This window comes from Eulemur rufifrons, chromosome 3, assembly GCF_041146395.1.
Source record: "Eulemur rufifrons isolate Redbay chromosome 3, OSU_ERuf_1, whole genome shotgun sequence".
In the NCBI taxonomy this organism is placed as follows: Eukaryota; Metazoa; Chordata; class Mammalia; order Primates; family Lemuridae; genus Eulemur; species Eulemur rufifrons.
The window spans coordinates 56,624,776-56,642,001 of record NC_090985.1 but is presented as its reverse complement, the minus strand read 5'-3'; the positions used below and the strand labels follow the sequence as shown (position 1 = coordinate 56,642,001).

The 17,226-nt window shown below is 32.7% G+C and overlaps 1 protein-coding gene across 36 annotated transcripts in view; it reads left to right on the top strand.

Annotated features, from left to right (window-relative positions):
• Nucleotides 1-17,226, top strand: part of RIMS2 (regulating synaptic membrane exocytosis 2) — a 640,638-nt gene that overhangs the window by 354,003 nt on the left and 269,409 nt on the right. For all 36 annotated transcript variants that reach the window (XM_069466111.1, XM_069466135.1, XM_069466114.1 and 33 more), the window contains 2 exons: nucleotides 4,254-4,425; nucleotides 7,192-7,345. In XM_069466111.1, the coding sequence (XP_069322212.1) occupies nucleotides 4,254-4,425; nucleotides 7,192-7,345 (326 nt within the window). The remainder of the gene's footprint in view (nucleotides 1-4,253; nucleotides 4,426-7,191; nucleotides 7,346-17,226) is intronic.

Sequence of the window (17,226 nt, the reverse complement as noted above, 5' to 3'; positions counted from 1 at the left end):
AGTGTCTGGGCACAGATGTGATCTTAAACATGTTTACACACTTTTGGACCCTCAGTTACTTAGTTACTCTTACTTAGTTCAAGCATCAAGGCTGAGTTGGGTGCCAAATTAAGACCTGAACAACAACATCAGCAAAGGAAAGGACAGAAGAAAGGAAGTAGACAATTGACAAAGGCCTCATATTTTATTTAGTACATATTTTGAAGTGAAAGTTGTATAACCAGTTCCTCAGAATATGTCAAGATGCCACAACCTCTAAAGTTAGTAGAAACTGCTATAGAATTTTATCTTATAAAGTTTACTTGAAGAAAGTTGTTCTCTAACAACTTAGTTTGACTTTTGGAGAGAGATTCATGTTGAAATGCAAGGGAAGGAGAGGACATCCATAATCATCTATGTGTTTATGCACATACATGACTTAAGTTTCTATATATTCAAACCTTTGAAGAGAAACACTTATTTGTTAGATGATGAAAGTTCTGCAAATTACCGAATTTCTTTCTTGATTGACTATTTTTGTTTAGTTTTATTTTTAAATAACCCCTCTCCTTGGGTTCTGAGCAGATAGAGCTAAAATGGAAGGGAAGCTCTTATGAATCCTTTATATTCCAGATGTAATTCTTTTTATCTTTTTTCAACACCAAAGAATGTTGGAGGCATTTGAATAATTTTTTCTGAGATTATTTTTCGGCTAAGTTCCTTCTCAGTTATCAGGAATTTGAATTTACACTATTTGTGTAAATTTTGTAGCTTACTTTGTTGATTAGGTTGTGTCAGGATTTTTATCTCTAATTGTGAAAATAATTCTCTGCTTAACTCAGAAAGTGACATTATCAGCCCAATAATTTTTTTTTTGCTGTTGACACAAGTTTTTAACACATAAAGGACTGTGCTTTTGTTATGGAATATTTCATTTTTCTTAACAATTTTTCTGGAAGAAATCCTTGAACAGGTAAACATAGAAAATGATTGGTGCCTTTTTATCAATAAGACTTCCCGGACAGGCAAGTGAAACTGCATAGAAGAGATCTAGTCTAGAATGTTAGTTAAGTCATGTGGAAAATTATTTTCTAGGTAATATACTGTGTACTCTAAAAAATAACTGGGCATGCTGTACACTCTTTTTCATATTTTGAAGTCAAGTTGGTTACCAATCAAAATATATTTCTTTCTTTTTTTTGTTTTGCATAAAAACATCAAGTCTTTGCATGTTCTTAGTGAAATTAAATGGAAACCAAAAGTACTCGTAACATGAAAATAAATAGAAAAGATTTAGGTTGGATTTTAATTTTAGAAAAAGTTAACTGCATTCTGAACAATTTAATGTTGCTTTTAAAGATCACTATTTTATTATCATTAGGCTGCTGTTTTAAAAATAGCTCTATAGCATGCTTATTGATCTTAGTTTTTAAATACTATTAGCAACTTTTCACTGTTTGACTTATATAGAATGCTCTGATTCTAGCCTTTGGTTAGACTTCTAGAAAAAATAAAACTCTTTTTTTTTTAACTTGCTGAAGATAAGATTACTTTTCATGGTTCTTTTTATGAAATGATGCTTTGATACACATTAAATTGCCTTATTAAATTGTATTCATATATGTTGGCTTTATAAGGAACGTCAGAAATTATCCACTCCCCTTTCTGTCTAATGTAGATTATCTAGTCCTCTTCCTATCCAAACTCTTCTAAAATTGTCATGTTTTTGTCTGAGAACTTATTTTAGTCCTTAAGAGGAAGTTCATCGTTTATTCTTCTGTTTCCTTTCAGATTTAGGTATAAACCATTCTTGAATTAGATAGCAAAGCTCCTGGTATATACTTTCTTCCTGGCTTTCATGGAAGGAACTTTATCTCTTGACAGAGTCTCAGAATTCATTCTTCATTGATGGAATATAAGTAGATGCTAAAGAAATATTTGTTAAAATTTTAAAAGAAGGGAGGGAGAGAGAAGGATCGTGAATCATAGTTCACGTTATTATGTCTGTTGTTTAGTGAGTTATCCATATATACAGTATCACTTCTTTTCCATATATAAAGTCTCCTACATGGTTTTGCAAAGTTATATTCCTACTAATGCTTTCAAAATTAATAAAGATACAGTGCATGTTATCTTTTCGATGTGTATTAGCAAAATTCATTATCAGTTAGTCTATTTAAAGGCAGCTTTCTGCCACATTAAATCTGTGTGCTCTGGAAACATACAATGCCTCTTGGTTACTCAAGTCAAATCTATGTTAAACATTAACATTCCTAGGAGAAGAAGTCTCATAGCTTCCCCATTTCAGAGACACCCTAACCCTTTTCCTGTTCTCGCTCCTCCCTATTTCTCAACACTTTTGGAACTGTGCTATGCTGGAAGAATTTGTAGCAGTTAATATTGTTCATTGTCTGTCTACTTTTCACTTTTATTTAATTATTTTTTGAGACAGAATCTCACTCTGTCCTCTGGGCTAAAGTGAAGTAATGTCATCATAGATCACTGTAGCCTCCAACTCCTGGGCTCAAGTGATCTTCCCACCTCAGCCTCCCAAAGTGCTGGGACTGCAGGTGTGCACCGCCATGCCCAGCTAATTTTTAAATTTTTTGCAGAGACGGATCTTGCTATGTTGCCCAAGCTGGTCTTGAACTCCTGGCCCCAAGCGATCCTCTTGCCTCAGCCTCCCAAAGTGCTGGGATTACAGGTGTGAGCCATTGTGCCAGGCCCACTTTCACTTTAAGTAGTCTCCTAGATAGCTTAAAATTTACGTCCTAGATGATTTTCTTTATTCCTATCCAGCAAGTGATCCTCTCTAATAAGCTAGAGTAGCAATCTACAAGTAGGATGGATGTACCCTCTACGAGATATGTAGGATAATCCATTAGAATTCAGGAAGAAATATTTGAATTTTTAGAATTTTTTATCTCATTATTTTAAATTTCTATTTTAGTATATTTCGTAATGTACACAATATGTTAGTACAACAGTATGATAATACAAGTATATAATTCATAAATATATGTGCATATAATGAAATGCATAATTTAAAAATTCACTTGATATAGATATGCAATCAAAAAGAGTATGAAAACCTTTGAGCTGGAAGTCATATCTGTCAAATGGCCATCTTGCATTTCCAGCACAAGTTGTAGTGGCTACTTAATATAGAAATAATTTTACAATGTTTTTAAAGACCTGATATACGTCAAATAAGCAAATATGTGTTTTTTATATGTAAGTATATGTAAGTATATAAGTATATATAATAACTTCATAATATGTAAATTGCAATTGCTCATTAGCTAAACTATATGGATATGAAGTTGTGAACATCACAATTTGTTCATTTTCTTGTACATTAAGACTTCTGTTGGCCGGGCGCGGTGGCTCACGCCTGTAATCCTAGCACTATGGGAGGCCGAGGCGGGTGGATCGCTTGAGGTCAGGAGTTCAAGACCAGCCTGAGCAAGAGCGAGACCCCGTCTCTACTAAAAATAGAAAGAAATTATATGGCCAACTAAAAATATATATAGAAAAAATTAGCCGGGCATGGTGGCGCATGCCTGTAGTCCCAGCTACTTGGGAGGCTGAGGCAGTAGGATTGCTTAAGCCCAGGAGTTTGAGGTTGCTGTGAGCTAGGCTGACGCCACGGCACTCATTCTAGCCAGGGCAACAAAGCGACACTCTGTCTCAAAAAAAAAAAAAAAAAAAAAAAAGACTTCTGTAGTTTCAGTGAATGGTATGTGTAATGTTACTGGTTAATTATCATTTTGAAGCCTTTCAATATGGCAATATGTTAAAAATTTTAAAGTTAAGATTCTCAAGCCTGGTTTTAGTTAGATTTTTAGAAAGATTAACTTTTAAATTCTCTATCATTGAAAAAATTTAAGATTTATTGAAATATTAGTATAAGTCATACTTATAGAGTATGATATAATTGGCCGGGCATGGTGGTTCATACCTGTAATCCCAGTACTTTGGGAGGCTGAGATTGGAGGATCACTTGAGGCCAGGAGTTTGAGTCTGCAATGAGCTATGATCATGCCATTGCACTCTAGCCTGGACAACAGAGTGAGACTCTGTTTCTTGAGAAAAAAAATATGATATAATTAGACCCTTTTAGAATTTTAATAGTAATTTTAAAGATCATAATATTTGCAATCTATGATACATTTGTGGTAAAACTTCACTTGTCTGAGAAATTTTAAATTAATTAATTTTAGGACAAAACTTAAAGTTTTATGTAAGATCATATATTCTTATTTTTTTCATAGTGATAAAAACAAGAGAAGAACTAAAACAGTAAAGAAAACATTGGAACCCAAATGGAACCAAACATTCATTTATTCTCCAGTCCACCGAAGAGAATTTCGGGAACGAATGCTAGAGATTACCCTTTGGGATCAAGCTCGGGTTCGGGAGGAAGAAAGTGAATTCTTAGGAGAGGTATCTGGAATTATTTTAAAGTTTACACTATTCATGTCATCCGGAATACTTTTTGTTCATATTACTATCAGTGAAATTTTATATTTAGTATATCTGAAAAGGTAGGCATAATTTCTTTAACAGGATGAATTTAGCTACTGCTTTAAGAGAAAACTTATTGATACCAGAGAAAACAATGGTTCTAAATACTCTGACAATTTTACATGATTATTCTTAATATAGAAATTTCACTGTTGAATGATAAAAGGTTGCTTTCTATTTCACAAATATATCGTTTTGTTTTATAGTGTTGCATATATCTTAGTTTACCGAACCAACTGAACTACTAGTAAGTAGTTCACTTATTTATTCATGGATTTTTTAAACTCTATAATGTACCAGGCACTGTGCTAGGAACTGAGGCTTCAAAGGTGAATAAGGCATAGTACTTACTTCAAGGAATTTAAAATCCACTGGTGATACAGACAAGTGAATAGCAATTATAATATGGCATACCCCTTACTATAAAGGGGAAAATGCAATAGGAATACATAATTGCTATACAAGGGAGGGGGTGGTGGTTAAGAGAAATCTCCACAAAGAAAGAGGAATTTAGCAAACTCAAGAGAAATGAAATTCCTGTAGAGTAAAATAACAAGACATCATGGGTGATGGATATTGGACAACTGCATTGAAATTGGAAGAGAAAGAGGTAAGAAATGAGATTTGAGGGTTAAACTGACTCTAGATCATGCTGTTAATAAGATTAAGAAATTTGGATTTATCCTGTGGATAATGAGAACCAATGACCAATAACCAATTCTCTTTAATAAGAGAATGGTTTGTTTGCATTTGTACTTGAGAAAAGTATTTCCAGCTCTAATGTGGAGAATGAATTGGAGAGGGGCAAGATGGGAAGCAATTATCCAGCTATTAGTATACTAAGTTATCCACTTTCAGCCTTTTTCAGTATGGTTGGTTTTCCTGAGTAAATTAAATGGTATCTCATGGGAAAAACAACAATATGTAGAAATATTGAACTGAATGTTGTCAGTTAAGGAACCAAAGAGCGATAAACCTAAAAATCATTTGGGAAGATGGGTAACACAATTGTTAGAAACAGAGACTGGAGTCAGCTGCCTGGCTCTACATTCCTGGCACTACCACTTCCTAGCCTTGTGTCTTTGAGCAAGTTATTTAACCCAACTGTGCTTCAGTTTCCTCTTTAGCCAACTGGAAATAGTACTACTATGCAATTCAGGGTTAATATGAGGATTAAATAAGTGAGTTGTGTGTGTCTGTGTGTGTGTGTGTGAGAGAGAGAGAGAGAGAGAGAGAGAGAGTAAACATTGGGAACATAGTGCCTGTAATTTTGAAAATGACTGGGGAAAGTTTACAAAGAATGAAATAACAACTTAGCTGTTTTGCTTCTTTACCTCGTGTAGCTGAATAGTAATTTATCTTTTTATAGCAGTTTTTATAAACACAAGCACAAACACTTTAATACTTGCACAACATCCTAAAAGAAAATAGTAATTTATGTTTACAGAGTGATTTCTTTTGTAAATTTTTAAATATTCATATCATAAAATCCATATTATAATATGGTTCACATTAAAAGTCCATCCTTTTTTCCCCTTTCTGATTTATCTATCTATCTATCTATCTTTGAAACAGGGTCTCACTGTGGTGCCCAAGCTGGAGTGCAGTGGTGCAATCATAGCTCACTGCAGCCTCGAACTCCCTTGGCTCAAGATATCTTCCTGCCTTAGCCTCCCAGAGTGCTGGGATTACAGGCACGAGCCACCATGCCCCCTTTTGTGTTTTAAATCATTGGCAGCATGGTATGGTGAACATGGAATTTTAAATAAGAGACTGATTCATATTACAGTTCTCTCACTTACAAGCTTGTGTGACCTTACACAAATTCTTTTAACCTTTTTAGTCTTGATATCCTTATTTATGGATATTAAATAATAAGACAAAACTAGTAGTATTCTTCTGATAATTATGATAAATAACATGACATGGTTTGAAATACACAGTAAGCACTTCAAATTTGTTTTTCTCTCCCTATTTAAAAGTTCTTTTTAAAAAGTTTTTTTATTTCAAAATATTAAGGGGTACACATGTTTTTGTTAAGTGGATCATTTTTGTAAAGTCACAGCTATGTGTGCCTACCACCCAAATAGTGTTCATTTGTATCCGTTAGGTAGGTTTTTGCCCCTCTTCTCCTCCCCTCTTCCCCTACTTGATTTCCACTGAGTTTTATCTCCCTGTGTGCACATGTGTGTTCATTGGTTAGTTTCAATTTAATAGTGAGTGCATGTGGTGTTTGTTTTTCCATTCTTTAAACACTTCACTTAGGATAATGGTCTCTAGTTTCATTCAGGTTGTTGCATGTAAAGGTTAAATTTGTGACTGTAAATAAAGGTACTTTATACGTTATAAAATGATATGTAGATATTAGGTATTATCATAGTCATTTTTTAATAAAAAGTATTATTTCTGTAGTGGTAAGTTTAATTGCCTTTATTAGTTGGATGGTCAAGGGCTAACAAAATATCTTAGATATTTAAAACTATTAAATCACCAGGAAGTTGTAAAATTTATCTTTTATTTAGTTATTTTCAAAACATATAGACCATTTTGCAACATCTAAATGACCTTGTTTTGATCTAATAGCATTGCTGTCATAATTATTACTACAAAAGTTATTAATATAAGACCATTTACCAGACTTTCTTTATTAGTGTTATAACAGTCCTTTGTACCTTGGGTTTGTAGATTTTAATTGAATTAGAAACAGCATTATTAGATGATGAACCACACTGGTACAAACTTCAGACCCATGATGTCTCTTCATTGCCACTTCCCCACCCTTCTCCATATATGCCACGAAGACAACTCCATGGAGAGAGCCCCACACGGAGGTTGCAAAGTAAGTTTTCATTAAAATTTGTCATGTTTTTATTGAATTTCCTAATCTTGAGTGATATATCTAACACAGAATTTGAAGATACCACTGTGGTATCAACAGGCATCTGTTAGTCTTTCCATAGCTATTATGGAAGCATTTGAAATGTTTGATACACTGGAATAGTGTCATACCCCTAGCACTGATCACAATGTTAAAGTGTTTTATGATTGTATTTTGGATGATGTGACCCCAAATAAGCACCGTTATGTTTAAATCTTAGTGCTTAGAATCCTAAATATGGGAATGTGATAGCTAATATAGTAGAGTTTGGTCAGATAGCTAAAGATACCCAAAATTATGATTTCCACCTTCATTATCTAAGTATTTTATGAATATGTAGTTAGCAAGGATAGCATAGTGATTGAAACAATAAAATGTAATCTCAGACTAACTTGAGTTTAAATTTTGATTCTTTCACTTTAGAGAGCTGTATGACTTGAGGCAGATCATCTCTCTGTGTCTCATTTTTTCCCCTCATTTATAAGATGGAAATTTTAATACCTATATTCCAGGGTGGTTATAAGAATTAATTAATCTCAAGAATATAAATTGATTTTGTTATTGTTGTTCTTGCTTTTGTCAACATTTGCATTTTACCCTGGATTATATAAATACATAGTTTGAACTGTAAAATGGAATTAGATCAATCCAGAGAAGCTTAAAGTAAACTCAGAAATATTTTCCAGATTGATACGTGAAATTGTTGGCTCTTTGCTCTTACAACTCAGGTCTTTTTTTTTTTTTTTTTTCCTGATGAATCTATTATTGGAAGGTTAGATGGATGCTTGCCGTTTCAGATAGTATTCATGGGGTAGTTCTTTCTTTATGGAGTCAGCATGTTCTAGATTAAGCAATATTTTTGTCAAGTATTATAGGACTGATTGACATTAACCAAATTTTAGAAGCGTAAATTTATAAGCACAAATGCTGTGTCACTTATTAATCATGGGAAGTATACCTGGCAGCACAACAAATAACTATTGTCTATGTGGATCATACCATTCCTGCTGAAGGCGGGCTAAATTGTATGTTGGAAGGCTGTTTGATGAGTAGAGAATTAGAGCAAAGGATGTTTAGTTAGTAATAGGTAAGCCTACAGAATTATCTTCACTTTTTTAAAAAATAATCTCTCTAATGACTGGAATTTTATTTCCCCTAAATACCATCTTGTACACTAGATGGTATTAATTGAACACTAATTCTAGAGCATTTATTTTTTTCAGCCTTCCCACACGGAAAACACCAACACATCTCTATTTGCAAAACCCTTACAACATCCTTTGTGATAATAATTACAGCATTACAATGAATTTTATGTGAACTAATTTTATTCTTTCTGACCACTATAATCTATTCAGAACATTCACTCCAAATTACAGTGTAGAATGGTGGGTTACTATGTGATGATTAATAATATATGTAGTAACCTAATATAATTCATTATGTACTAATTCTTATTAGTTTACGTTTATAGGCTACTAATGCTAGCCAGCATTCCCCTTATAGAGTTGGCCTTTTCTCCACTTACTTCAGTTTTTTTGCAAAAACTGGTAGGTTTGGGGACACTCAATACAAGAAATTCTTAAATCTACCAACAGTTTTCATTTTTTCTCTTTGCTAATTAGAAATAGTGGATATTAGAAACAATGAGATTAGAGTACTTTATAGTTGGCTGTATGTGTCATGAATTTTCATGCAAATAATTTAATGTAATGAGCCTTGAAACTTTTAATATTTCCTATCCCCAAAATGGCTCTGCTGTTACTACGTTAATAGTATTAATATACTAATGATAATATAAAGGCTCCATGCTGTACCATGTCAGTTTTGTCACTACCAACTAACATCTAATATTTTATTAACAATGTGTAGGCATGAAGATAAATAAAAAGCTGTTCATACACATAAAAGAAAGAAACAAAAACTAGAAAATCACATTTAAGAAAAGACAGAAAGTTAAAAGCATTACCATTAGCCAAGGATATATTTCTCATAAATGGCTGGTACAAGTCAAGATATGAATGAATAAATATACTAATAATTTTAAAACTTCATTGATGACAGAAACCTCCTTAAGAGTTTTCTCCCTGGAGAGGGTATATATTGCAGTTATTTGTAAGTATGTTTCGTATTGTCAAAGCTCATGATTATTAACATATTTGATGGAACAAATGCTATAACAGTCATCAAAAGTGTATAATAACTCTCATTTATTCCCCACATCTACAATAGGATGTTTTGTTAGTTCAACCTCTGATGCTATGAAAATCACTCTTAAGACTATGAGCTTATTGAATGTACATGGATATTTACTGATAATGTCTCAAAAATGCATCATTAGAGAAGTCAGGTTGCTTTTTGAGATGGAAAAATATCTCAAATTTTCACTAGATTTTTTTTTTTTACTCATTAATGAGAAACTTTATTCATTACCATTTTGGAGCATAAGGAGATTGTTTGCAAGTATTTTGATATTGAGGTTTTTATTGTTATGTATTCTTTACCATTTTCAGGCAAAATTGTAGTGTCTTAAGGAAAAAAATCTCCCTTTTAACATGATGGAAGTTATATTTATAGATATTTGTTTATTACTTGAAATCTTATTAACTATTCTTATCACAAATTGAACTATGAAGATCCAATCAGAGTTTTAATTTGATTTTTCATTCTTTTCTTTTTCTCATATCAACCAGATTTATCTCTTTCACTTCTCAAATGTTAATTCTTTACTTGGTAAAACAATAATATTATCACCCATTTCACTTTTTAAAATAGAGAGCATCATATCTATTATATTTTCATTCAGCCTCATGAAATTTAAAAGAAAAGTGGATGGGAGCAAATCATTGTAACAAATCCAAAACGATGCTGTTGAGAGGTAATAGATAGAAGAGACATGATTTCATAATTAGAGTTTTCCAGGATTTCAGCTATTTGGGGTAATTTGGGACCATTCTTCCAATTTTTGACTCTACACTCTTATTTCGCTCTTTCTTGGACTACAGTTAAATGTATAACAACCTCTTGACATTGTTTCACATGTTATTGAGTCTCTGTTTTTTAATCTCTTTTTTTCCTCTCTTCCTCAGTTTTGATTATTTTTATTCACCTCTTTTTAGATTCATCTTTTCTTCTACAGTATCCAATCTTCTATGAAAATCATAGTACAAATTGTCTTATTAAAGATAATGTATTTTTCATTTTAAGATTTGCATCTTGTTTCCTTACAGGTTTCTATATCCTTCCTGAAATTTCTTTTTTTGTCGTGTGTGTTTGTGTATGTGTATGTGTGTATGCTTGCACACATTTCTATATAGGTAGATAGGTAGGTAGATAGATACAGATATTTATATAAAGATATAGGTGTGTATGTATGTGTATAGACATATATGTAGTCCAGTAAATTATTTAATGTATTTATACCACTTTTAAGGTCCCTGTCTGATAATTCCAAAATCTTAGTCTTCTGTGGATGTACTTATATTTTTGTTTTTCCCCTCGATTGTGGATCACATTGTATTTTTTATGTATCTACTAACTTTTATTGTATAGTGGACATTGTGTTTAATATAATTTAGAGACTCTGGAATTTGAATAATGTATTATTTTATTTTAGCACACAGAAAAATTACTGAAGGCTTACCTAAATCCTGTAGGAAATATGTTAGGGCAGTTCTGTGTTGGTTCTTTTCACAATTCTAAGGCATAGTCCTCAGTTTAGTTTGTGGTTCTTATTCCTAAGGTGTGACCTTTCTGGAGAAAAGTCCAAGATGTTGTCTAAACACCTATAATATAATGAGACTTAAATTCCAAACTCTGTCTCCTCTGAACCAGAATGTTCCTGAAATCTCTTTGCAGCTCTTTTACCTTTTCAGCTGTCATTTTCTGCTGTGTTTCTTGTTGTTTTTCTCTTTGTGGTTTATAAATCAGGCCAGGACCTAAGGGTCCTTTATGTGTAAATTTTGAATCTCCAGAATTTGGGAGCCTTCTCTGGCTCCCTTTTCTATATTACTCCTCAATTCTAGGTGTTCTAGCAACTCTAAACGCTGATCTCTGGCTCTTTAGCCTTGTAAGACTGAGGCTTTATGTTTGAGCTCTAACTTCTCTACAGTGAACCAAATAGGGAATACCCTCAGGAAAAAAGCTGGTTAAATATGTGCCTTTCTTATTTCAAGGGGTGTATTGCTGATTTCTGCCTGCATCTGTTTGTTCTCTGGTGTCTTTAGATAATGTTTTTCATTAAAATATTTTGTGCAGAGTTTCTAATTATTACTGGGAAGAGAATTAGTTGGATATAAGCTACTCAACTATCCTCAGAAGCAAAACTTGACATTTTAAAGCTAACTTTTTACTGAAGTATAGCTTGTACATAGAAATTTGTATAAATCATTAATTGTATAAATGTTTATAAATCATAAATATATTAATATTTTCACAAAGAAGCCACACCGTGTAACTAGTGCCCAACTCAAGAAATAGACCATCATCAGCATCCCACCCGCTTCTGTCTTGCAAACTTCAAGTAATCATTCCCTCTGACAGCGTGACAACTATCCTAACTTCAAATCCCATAGAATAGTTTTGCTTATTTTTGAACTTCTTATAAATGGAAAACTCACATATGTGAATTTTATGTAAATGTAATTCCACAATATATTACTCTTTCACATCTGGCATTTTTTTCTTTCTAATATGTTTGTGAGATTCATCAATATTGTTGTGTATAATTACAGTTAATTTATTCCCATTGATATATAATATTCCTTTCTATTAATATACAACAGTTTGTGCATTCTACAGTTGATTGACAGTTTGCAGATTTTTGCTATTTTTAAGATTGCTGCTATGGATGTTCTTGTACATGCCTTTTGATAATCATATGTTTTATTTTTTGCTGAACATACACCTAGTAGTGGAATCGATGGATAATAGCCTAATGCATGCGTATATTCAATTACAGTGGATATTCTTAAACAGTTTCCCAATTTATACTTTCTACAGCATTGAATGAGGGTTTCAGTTACTCTACGTTATTGCTTATAGATGGTCTTTTTAGTGCTTTTCATTGTAATCATTCAAGTGTGTGTGCAATTTTATCTCATTGTGGCTTTAATTTGCATTTCCCTAATAACTTTTTCATACGTTAACTGACCATTTATATATACTCTTTTATGAAGTGCCTACTCAGATTTATTGCCCATTTTACTTTCAGTTTATCTGTCTTTTTTGTTGATTTATGAGTGCGTTCTTTAAAATTACAGACTTGAATGCTTTGAGTATCTTTACTTTAAATTTATTCTACTCTTTGGCTTGCCTTTTTACTCTTTAATGGTATCTTTTGATCAACATAAGTTTTTAAAGTTGATGTATTTTAGTTTTCAATTTTTTTCTTTAGGGTTAATGCTATCTTTGTGTGATCTGTTTAAAAATTTTTGCCTTTTTTAAGATCATAGTGATATGCTCCTATGTTTTCTTCTGGAATATTGTTTTACTCTTCTCATTAAATCTACTATTTATCTGATTTTTGTATATGGTATGAAGTAGGGATCAAAATTCATTCTTAAAGCTAGGGATGTCCACTTGATCCAGCACATTTATTGAACCTGTGGTTAAGTTTCTGAACTCTGTTCCATTCAGTGAACTCCATTGTACTCTATTTTTCTCTTCTTGTGCCAATACCAAATTATCTAGATTAATGTAGCGGTACAATAAATTGTGGTATCTGTTAGTGTCATTTACCCAGCTATGTTTTTCTTCAAGTTTGTTGTTATTATTTTTTTAATTTTTTTAGATAGTCTTCTTTGTCACCTCTGGTAGAGTACAGTGGTGTCATTATGACTCAATGCAGCCTCATATTTCTGGACTCAAGTGATCCTCCTGCCTCAGCCTCCCCAGTAGCTGGCACTACAGGCATGCACCACCACGGCCAGCTAATTTTTCTATTTTTAGTAGAGATGGGGCTTTTGCTCTTACTCAGGCTGGTCTCAAACTCCTGATCTCAAGTGATCCTCCTGCCTTGGCCTCCCAGAGTGCGAGGATTACAGGCGTGAGCCACCGCACCTGGCCTGTTATTTTTCTTAACATTTTGTACTTACAGATAAATTGAGTATCAAATTACCATATTCCATAAGTATCTTTTTAGGATTTTGATTCAAATTACTTTGATCAATTTTAGGAGACTAAAATCTCTTCAGGGAGTGGGGAGAATTCCACCCATAATCTGGTATATGTCCAAATGGCAGATATTTTAATAAGTTTAAATGGAGAGATTTTTATATCTTTATTAGATCTATACCTAGGAATTTGATTATGTTGATGCTCATATACAGAAATAAAATTTATTTATTATTATTAAATAAATCCTAATAACTTTTCCATACATTATCTTGTATTTTAATATACAATATTATCTTATCTGTGAACAATGATGATTTCTTTTCTTCCTTTCAAATTGGTATATCTTGCTTCTTTCTTTTTCTTACTTCTTTGGTTAGGTCCTATAATAGCAGGCTATGTAAAAGTGATATTGTTGACTACACATTGACATCCATGTTTTGTTCCCCATGCCTTGGGAAAAGCTTTAAATATTTCTCCATTATATTTGATATTTGCTGTAAGATTTTTCTGCTACTCTAAGAGAGTCAAAAAGGTCTATTTTAGCCCTAGTTTGATGAGAATTTTTTGTTGTGAATGGATGTTGAACTTTTTAATCAGTTCTTTCTATGTATGGATATAATCGTATGACATTTCTCTTTTACTGTATTAATGTGGTAAATTGCATTGATTTTCAAATGTTGGAATAATCTTGCATACCTGGAATAAACTCGGCTAGCTCATGATGCATCATCATTTTCTCTATCTCTGGGTTTGAAATGTTATCTGTAGAATTTTTGAATCTATATTCATACATGAGAGAGAGAAAGGTTGTCTTTTATATTCCTTTTTTGGGGGGGGTAGCTTTTTTTCGGTAACAATCTTGTTAGCTTTTGTCATCAATGTTATACTGGCTTAAATTAAAATAGTTAGAAAATGTTCCTTCTTTTTCTATTTGATGTCTTTTCTTTTCCTTTCTTGTAATATCTTTATCAGACTTTGGTATCAATGTTATACTGGCCTTGAAAAAATGTTTGCAAGTATTCCCTCATTTTTCTATTGTTTGGAAGAATTTGTGCATTTTTTTTTTTTTTTTTTTTTTTTTTGAGACAGAGTCTCACTTTGTTGCCCAGGCTAGAGTGAGTGCCGTGGCGTCAGCTTAGCTCACAGCAACCTCAGACTCCTTGGCTTAAGCAATCCTCCTGCCTCAGCCTCCCGAGTAGCTGGGACTACAGGCATGCGCCACCATGCCCGGCTAATTTTTCTATATATATATATATATTTTTAGTTGTCCATATAATTTCTTTCTATTTTTGGTAGAGATGGGGTCTCGCTCTTGCTCAGGCTGGTCTCGAACTCCTGACCTTGAGCGATCCACCCGCCTCGGCCTCCCAGAGTGCTAGGATTACAGGCGTGAGCCACCGCACCCGGCCAGAATTTGTGCATTATTGGTATTGTTTCTTCTTTAAATGTTTGGAAATATTCTCCATTGAAGTCATTAGAGTTGGCAGGTTTTTTTTGTGTGTGTGTAGATTTTATATTACAATTTCAATTTTTCCACTAGATTTAGGACTATTCAGAATTTTATATCTTCTGTGTCAGTTTTGTTAAGTTAATTTTTTTTTGGAATTTGAACATTTCTCCTAATATTTTCATTTTATTTGCAAAAAGTTGTTCATGATAACCTTTTGTTATTTATTTAATGTCTATTGGATGTCTAGTGATGTCCTTTTCTCCCTGATATTAGTAATTTTTTTCTCTCCTTTCTTATTCTGACTTGCTAATGATCTATCAATTTCATTAGTCTTTTCAAATTATCAATTATTTGTTTTATTTACTTCCTGGTTGTATGTTTGTTTTCATTTCCATTAATTTTTCTTCTTATTTTTGTTATTTCTCTTCTATATTGTTTTTAGTATTAACTTGTTCATTTTTTTTTTCCCCTTATTTCTACAGAAAGGCACTAAGATAATTTTTAATGCAGTGCTTTCATTAACCTGTAGACTATTTAGGATTGCATGGTTAAATTTCCAAACTCTAGGGATTTTCTAGGTTTGATTTTTTTTTTAATATTGATGTCTAGTGTAATTCTCCTCTTGTGAGAGAATATACTTTGAATAATTTAGAATCTTAAAATTAGTTAAATGTTGTTTGCTTTATGGTAGTGCATGTAATCATTCTGGTGAATGTTCTTGAAAAGAATGTTTATTTTGTCATAGTTGTTTACCTATTCTACATATGTGGGGAAGGTCCAGTTTCATTTCAAATCTTCTATTTTTGCTGACTTTTTGTTTTATCATTCCGTCAGTTATTGGTGTTAAAATCTTCCTCTATGATTGTGGACATTTATTGTCTCCTTTAGTTTTGTCACTGTTTGCTTTATATATTTTAAAGTTTTATTATTAGGTATATATGGATCTAGAATTGTTTTGTTTTTCCTAGTAGACTGATAATTTTTTTATTATATAATGTCCTTCTTTGTATCTAGGAATGCTTTTTGTCTGAAGATCTACTTAGTTTGATGTTCCTGTTGCTGTAGGTGCTTTTATGTTTTTTTGGTTAATGTTTTTTGCATGCTGTATCTTCAGTCCTTTTACTTTCCACCTCTCTGTATCCTTATATTTAAGGTTGGTCTTTTGAAAGCAGTGTAAAGTTGGTCTTTTAAATCCACTCTGACAAGACTTATCTGGTAATTCATACATTTACATTTAAAGTAATTTTTTATACATTTGGCTTAATATCTTACATAGTATTGTTTTTAGTGTGTTCTTTTTTCTCCTTCCTTTTCAAATACACATTATTTCAATTACATCAACAAATATTTAAGTACCTGTTATGTTTATGGTATTTGATATAATTGATTCAAAAATATACTCAGGTCAGTAAAACTCTATTCACAAACTTACATGTGAAATACACTTTATTTTTTTCAAAAATCATATTTAATGTGCCTCTGGGGTGCCTTTGTTTCTGGGCTGACAAATATCAGTCATTATTTCTCCTTTTTATCTACTCCCACCTCTCAATAGAGGCTCTAGGAAGCCTAAAAAAGGGAGAACATTTCGGAAAGGCCCACTAATTTCTGATCTTGATTTATCCTCACTGGCATTTCCCAGTGTTCAGTGATCACTTGATGCCAGGTCTGGGCACAGTAATTTTTCTAATGCTGGCTGCTCTGGTACTTAACATCCAGCCTTCCTGGCTGCATCGTGGAGCTACTATCCTGGGATCCTAAAATATTGTGGACTCCAGAAAGGTCTTGTTATTCACAGGACTCTTTAATCATTGTCTCCTTACTAATTTTGAGGAATCTTGACCTTTAGCAATGCCTGCCTCCTCTTTCTGCCCCCTCTACATCCTGTTAGAATAATCGTATTCTTCTCTCTCTCTCCCCTCTATCATACATAATCTCATTAAGAAGCCTAGAGTTTGGAAAGTAAATTGTCACTTTGCTTTCAATCCGGAAACATAAATCTCCCTAATTCAAAGAAACACAACAGTGTTGCTATCTTTTTAAAATGTGAGAGGGAAAAATACAGGGATAATAAAACATAATTTATATCCCAGCACATGAACATACCAAACATAATCTTTGTATAATTTTATCATATTGTAGAAAGGAGAGGTATAAATATTAAAATTGTAAGTTTATGTTGAGTGCTGTAGTAATTTAGAGGTGTGAAAGAATAGTACAAGCTGTGATAAACTTTTTAGAGAGGCCTGAAATAAGTAGGCTTGCAATAAATGGA